This window comes from Curcuma longa, unplaced genomic scaffold, assembly GCF_044706935.1.
Source record: "Curcuma longa cultivar G26 ecotype Majalengka, Jawa Barat unplaced genomic scaffold, ITB_CL_G26_1.1 contig_22830, whole genome shotgun sequence".
NCBI lineage: Eukaryota > Viridiplantae > Streptophyta > Magnoliopsida > Zingiberales > Zingiberaceae > Curcuma > Curcuma longa.
The window spans coordinates 1-7,096 of NW_027432017.1; the positions used below are offsets into that span (position 1 = coordinate 1).

The 7,096-nt window shown below is 36.9% G+C and overlaps 1 protein-coding gene across 2 annotated transcripts; it reads right to left on the reverse strand.

The window, feature by feature from the left end:
* Positions 1–833: 833 nt before the first annotated feature.
* Positions 834–6,714, reverse strand: LOC141817990 (calcium-dependent mitochondrial ATP-magnesium/phosphate carrier protein 2-like). 2 transcript variants are annotated; one of them, XM_074705594.1, is made up of 5 exons: positions 6,026–6,714; positions 3,871–4,656; positions 3,698–3,782; positions 3,191–3,612; positions 834–1,215 (listed from the first exon to the last, which is right to left on the reverse strand). In XM_074705594.1, exons 1-4 carry the CDS (start codon positions 6,501–6,503, stop codon positions 3,420–3,422), a joined length of 1,542 nt encoding a protein of 513 aa, XP_074561695.1. In that variant the 5' UTR covers positions 6,504–6,714; the 3' UTR covers positions 834–1,215; positions 3,191–3,419. The 2 variants fall into 2 exon arrangements, with proteins under 2 accessions (XP_074561695.1, XP_074561693.1); XM_074705592.1 differs by having other exon boundaries at positions 3,698–3,788.
* Positions 6,715–7,096: the final 382 nt, after the last annotated feature.

Here is a 7,096-nt window from a genome sequence, read left to right on the forward strand (position 1 = left end):
AAAATTAAACATCCTTTAATAATTTTTAAAAAAAAATGAGAGGCCATTTTGATTTTTTTTTCTTAAAATCTAGGAATTCTCTCGGAATCTACAGAAAAATCAGTTGATTTATTTAGCCTTTACCGGGTTAGTGGCACATCTGGTCCGGTTACAATCGTACCAGACCAAAGCTTTCAATTTTTCCAGGTCCGAGTTTTATAACCAGTGCATGTGATGCAAGCTTAATGAATCAGTGTAATTATTGAATCAGAAAAGCGAATCAAGCCGAGAATTAAAAACTAAATTTCAATGGGATTACAATATTTAAAAACATTGATACAATTTAGACAGATTCAATTGAAAAATTAAAAAAAAAAACACACACACACAAGCCATTGATCACCTAATTTGACCCCCAAGTCAGATTTTCCAAACACAAGCAAGAATTTGATATGGCAAAATTACACTAAAAACTTTCAAACAACATCCGTGCCTATGATAAGACCATTTCAAAACAAAAAGGATAATTCAGCAATGAGATTACTAACAGAACTCTATAGGAACAAGATCCAAAGGCTAAGAAATTAGTGAGGTGATCTTTGAACCACATGCATGCCTAAGCCCATTGCAAAACAAAAAGGATCATTCAGCAATACAACTATTCACACAACACTCTAGCAAAAAAATTGCAAGACTAAGAAATTAGAGAGCAGCCTATGAATGAACCATATATATATTGATGCCTATTATAACCTCGTTGCAAAACAAAAATGATCATTCCACAATACAACTATTCACACAAAATTCTATAGCAGCAAAATCACAAGAGTAAGAAATTAATTAGTAGGGCGATCTATGAACCACATCAATTTCTATTATAACACCATTGCAAAACAAAAAGGATCATTATGCAATACAACTACTCACATAAAACTCTATAGCAACAATCTAATCTTGCTCATGGAACATTAGTTGGGGTATCAACATTTATTCTCTCAAGCTCTTGCTCAATCAATGTTGCAGTGACAACAAGTCTAGTCTCCATTTATTCAGCTAGTTTATCAGTAATTAAGATGGCCGATGAACTCCACAAGGAGTAAGATACTGCTGCAAATAAGAAAGCTCAAGAATTTAAGTAGAAAGAGCTTCATGTTTAATAATACAATTGTTTTTGTTAAATAAGTTCTGAGATGCTCCTTGGACCATGCGCTCTAAGAACATAACGATGTACTTGCACTGCAACATGACAACATACCAAGAATAAGCAGTGACAATAAAAGAGAAAAAAAATACAACAATAGAATTTATATATCAGTTTAAATGACCCTAAAATTGAAGGGAAAAAAATGAAAATGGATAAGACAATTATTGCACAAGTTTTGCTAAATTGCAAAGGCTAGGCCCTTTTGCATGGTCTCTCAAAGTGATGCCTCAAACTGAGGAGCTGGAAAACATTATAGAGTTGGTCTACAGAAAATGGGATACTAATCAAAGGCAAAATGGACAAGGGAGGGAGGTGATGGATAAGGCATGCTGGAATATGCACAGTAGAGATAGATGAGAAATTTTTAAGGAAAATCAAATAAAAAGGCAGAGGAGCTTCAAGTTTTCTGAACACTGTCCAAAATCTTTAAGACGAGATCACAATTTTCCATGGTGATGAGTGAACTGCTGAACACTGATCATACTGTTAGCATTAAACACCATTTCCAATTTTCAAATTTCTCTTAAAAAAATTAATTTTTGGCAATTGCATGGCACAAGTGGAACTGTTGAACACAGTTTAAGAGTTCTTGGTTTGGAAACATCGAGATATTCAATGACACCACATAATCAAAGGCTAACATGATTGAGGAACAATGGCTTGTTCTCATTAACAACACCCTGAACTCATAACAGTTGCACTGGAACTGCTTGAAGAATTAAAGTTATAACAGACATGAGAATAATTAAAGGGCACAATTAGCAACTGATTCCATCAAGAGCAACAAATTCATCTAAAGTTTGGGATATTAAGACTGCATTTATTTATAATGAAAGCATCAAATTCACACGATACAAGGTAAAACCATTTGGATTCTCCATTCACAATTCTCACCCTTTCCCAGCTTTAGTGGCCCAGTGCAGTAAATACCAACAATACATGGTTATTGGCTTTATTTTGTTTTTATTACCTTTTCTTTTACTTTTTCTTTCATAACTTTTGACAAACAGAAAAATACATTTCTATGCAGCAAAAGGGGTTCTGGGAGCCCCAGTGACATTAATGCATTGGGATAGTTAAGTTGTGATTCATGCATGTTTGGTTCTTGCTTTTGTTACAGCAGGATATCATTAGTTCAGAACTATCTGCAGAGGTTAACTGATCAGACAGAAAATATATGTAGGGCAAACAGCTGTCTTTAAGAAAAGATCTATAAAGTCACATTCGACAATGCAGAGCATCACTGCATCACCTCATACCAGTCACATGCCATATATGTTGGCATTCCAAAGTTGGATTAGATATGATACAAAGTTAGAAATTATGCAGACTGCACCGTGGCGTGCATAGAGGCTACATGTTCTTTTAATCTTCAATTGGTTCACATACAGAACAAGCCAAATTAACGTCTACCAAAATCAACTAAAATGACACTATCAAGTACTCAACCATAAGCTTTTTAAAACCTTCAAATCACTCATTGGGTTATCATCCTAGGACAATCAACTTCCCTAGCATCAAAGAAAGATTATTTCCCATACAAAGGTCTAGTCTAACCAAAGAATCATGCTCGCTTCTATAATATTTCGTAATGCTAAGAATTTGTAACATATTTATTTGGTACTTTCAAGATGATTTAAATGAGAAAAGCAATAATTAACATCTTCTTCAAGAAATCTCTTGGATTCATGCATAGGTAATATCATATTTATTTAGAACTTCAAAGAGTGAAACAAGAAAAGCTACAATTAGCATCTTCTTCCGACAAAATCTACCCCTAAGTTATTAAAGGAGTGTTACTTGCACCTTAGCACATATGTTACAAACTATTTTCCAAGAATCCAACCTTAACTCATATCTTACAGCTAATTCTCAATATCCCAATCATCATGTTGCTTAAAGCCAAATCAGAACCATGCTCAACATTTCAGATAAAAAACATACAACTACAAGGATAAGAATCAGTTATATCCAAGATAAAGCAGCATACAAAGACAGAAATTATACCTGACTCATGAAGCTATACTGCTTGCCCATGCCTATAAACTCTGAATGTCATTGGAAAAGGAGCTCCTCAGACACAGATAACCTTTACTTCATGTGTAGAAAACTACAATTACACAACTGAAACAATTGATTCACCTAACCTAACTGTAATCTTCTCTTCATTATCATAATAATTATAGTCAGCCATGTCAATTATGGTGGGATATGGAGAAAAATCAGGAAAATTCCTTTAATCGAGGAAAAGACTCTTTTTCATTGTTTCATAAACTAGATAAGTAATGCTAGCAGATGGCACTACTTTGAGCAGGTTCGGGAATAGTCCTTTATAGAACCCCCCAAATCCTTCATTTCTAAAGGTTTTCCAGAACACATCAGACATCCCACTATAAGAAGTAGAGGAGTTGGCACGCTGGGCCTGCATTCTGAAAATAAAATCAAGGAGTTAGCTGCAGAAGACCACACCAAAATGCTGAACATACAATCTAAATCAATGTAATAATTAACTACCTCGTTCTAATAACCTGCAAAGGGTAAACACACGTTGCACCTAGAGCACCTGAGATAGTTCCACAACCCAGTTGCACAAGAGGACCTGGTTCTACATGTTAGTTGAAACTATTAAGCAGACTAATTACAAAATCAATTGTACAACAATGTGAATATTAAAGTCTAAAAGTTACCACTGTTGTTAAGAATATATGTTCTAGACATCTCCTTTAGGGTCTCATATGCAGTAAGATCTATGCCTGCATATGGAATAATTCCAAGAAGAGATGGTACAACCCCTCTGTAGAAAGCTCGAGGCCCTTCATGAGCCCAAATGTCTTTTGTTAAAGTGGCTAGACTGGGAACTCTACTGCCTTCACATGCATAAGTCTGTAGTCGAGTTTTCACAAGATCCAAGGGATAGATAGCAGTTTGTGCCACTGCACCAGCTAAACCACCAGCAATCAAACGGCCAGAAGCACCAATATCACTCTTATCAGTACCTTTGGCTTTAACTATATAATCTTTCAGTAGTTCAAATGCAAAAAATCTTATTGCACTTTCTGGTGCAACCTTCATCACATTCAAACCATTACCCCTAAAAAATCCCAAGAAACCACTCTCTCTCCATATCTTTTTTGTTGCTGGCAAAATGCGTGCTTGTGTTGTCTGTACTTGCAAAATCACTTTAAGCCTGTCAAGAGGAGCAGTGGCAGTACGAGAAGTTGCTCCAGCAACACCACCTGCAATGAGGTATTTGGATGCATTTGAATGTTTACTTATCCCTTCTGGGATAACAGCCTGTTCACCAATATCGACGTGACAAACTTTTTCCCAATACTGGTAGATGTTCTCCATAGTTATTTCATGAGGGTAAAGTAGAAGAAAATCTCTCCATTCCTCAAAAGTTATAATCCCATTGTTATCCTTATCCACATGGTCCACGAAACTAGCAAGCTCTTCATCATCAATTTCAATCCCTGCACGACAGACACTAGCAGATCTTATGATGCAAGCTTTAGCAGAAGATGGTGAATACATTAGTGAAAAGGTGAATCAAACTACAACTTCCTTTGGAGGATGTTCCAGTGAAAACACGGTTAGAGATCCTATACAGTTGTAATATTCAACTGCTAAAACATACAGATCTTCTATAAATCTAACCTGTAATTACAGTAACACAGACCCATTGATGAAGCACCAGTAGGCAGTGTTGCATGAACCCAGCTTAATTTAGAAATTAATTATGCAAAGTCTTCTACGCTTCTTGTAATTATGAATGTGTTTGTTAACAGTATTCTCAAAGCTTAGACATTAGCAGAAAACTTTAGACATGAAGTAGAGAACATGTAGTTGCCAATTCAACCAACAGGCAGCCAGGGTAATGTGAGTATTCTTAATGAACAAAAAGGATTTGGTACATAAACTTTCCATATTATCCTGGATCTTCTACATATTTTTACTAAACAACTAAACTAGTAGGCTTGTTAACTAGATACAATTTCTTTGTATCTGGCCAGCTCATGGCTAGTGAAGGTACTAGGTTTTATGAAAATGTCTCTTCTACAAATGATTAACTTTCTTTAAGTCTTTCCTCATTACTTGCAGAAATTTTTGGCATGAAGAAAAGCATCCTGCAACGTAGAAGATTAAAATCAATTCCAATACAGAAATTTAAACTTAATCAGAACCAATCATAACGACCTATATTTGCGTAGAAAAGCTTTAGATGATGATCACCTAAGAATCAGGGGTTTTGATGTCTAAAAGCCATTATGAAATATGATGATGACCAAATCTAGGATCTTCAGTATATACAATTAGATATCTATGCAGACGGGTAAGTTGTTCTTGCATCTTTGGAAGTGCAGCTATGCAATTCATGGCTCATCATATAAAGCCAATATGTTTACCTTTGCCCTGTAGTAGCGTTGTCCATTGTCAATAGTTTCTAAACTGAATTTATTTGGCAACATGTATAAAATAACAAAGCGAGGGGAAAATATGGAAGGAATTGAACTCTGGTTGCTTCTTTGAAATTTAATAATACCTAAAATAAACATACAAAATGCAACTCGGTAGTAAGACTAATGATCATCAAAGATAATTACAAAACAGTAGGATAACTATCAGATGTAGGTGTAGGATCCTGGTACTCGCTGTATGCCGCATATAGATGTTAGGGATGAATTTAGCACACTTCCATTATATTAGTGGAATACTAGAGCCAGCGTTATGTTTATGCCATGAACTCAGAAATTATCAAATCTTCTGTCCACGGTTCCTATCTACACTGTTACTTCGTTACTTGAGATGCAGTTCAGAGTGTTCCTTCTCAATCAATTTTACCTGCCTCGATGAGGGCATCCCAGAGTTCCTCGGGCAAAATACAGCCATTATGCTCGACATCTATGGCCTGGAAGATTCGATAGAGTTCGAGCTCCTTGTCGTCCATGTACCTACGGAACTCCTGGTATTCGACGCGCCCGTCGCGGTCGGAGTCGCAAACCTTAAGGAGATCCCTAGCGTACTTGTACTCAGCGGGGATGTTAAGACCGGACAGGCCAGTCTCGATCTGGGCATAATCGAGGTAACCAAGCCCTGCCTTGTCGAAGAAGCCGAAGAGGCTCCGGATCCGGGCCTCCCGCTCCTCCTTGGTTTCGCGCAGCGCGAGCAGGACGTGGTCCATGGACACGGGTCCCGGCTTCTTCACCGGGTTGCAACCGCCCTGCTTCCGCTGCTGCTTCTGATCGGCCTCCGTCGGCGCTGTCTCCATCTTGGCGGGGAAGTCGATCCGCTGCTCCACCGCCTTGGCCGCGCCGGACATCTTCCGCCGCGGCTATGCCTCACTATATCGATCAATTGCGGAGAAATTGCATCCTAGAATTCAATCCGATCCGATCAAGTCACATAGAATTCGAACAGGAGACGAAGAACGGAATGCCGATGAATCGAATCGGAAGAGATTATGGAGGAGGGATTCCAGAAATCCGCCGATGAATCGAATCGGAAGAGATTACGGAGGAGGGATTGCAGAAATCTCTCTCTCTCCAGTCTCTACCACTTCGAAATTACTGCTAGTATTTATATTTAATTGCGATGTGTATAATGATAACAATAATCACGCTCCGATTTTTTTAAAATTAATAAATATTTCGAAAATTTTGTTTTTTGGATTAAAAAAATCATTCCATATATTATATACCACGAATTGCTAATTTTAATTGAGATCTGATTTGTTCCTAAATTTTATTTGTTACGGAGTAATCGAATTTGGTGAAAACACTAGATCATAGAATTTGCGTGATTGTCATAACAAAGATAATCAAATATCCATAAAATCGATAATCAAATATCCATAAAATGTTGTTCATTTAAAAGTTTCCTTAAACACTTGCTATTAAAAATTAATTAATTGGT

Bases quoted from the DNA above. Each gene is read 5' to 3' on its own strand.
- LOC141817990 (XM_074705592.1), bottom strand. From the start codon at position 6,503: ATGTCCGGCGCGGCCAAGGCGGTGGAGCAGCGGATCGACTTCCCCGCC. The intron at 4,657-6,025 runs GTAAAATTGATT...TCTGTCGTGCAG, and splicing joins GGATGCCCTCATCGAGGCAG to GGATTGAAATTGATGATGAA. The intron at 3,613-3,697 runs GTAGTTAATTAT...TTTTATTTTCAG, and splicing joins TTGCAGGTTATTAGAACGAG to AATGCAGGCCCAGCGTGCCA.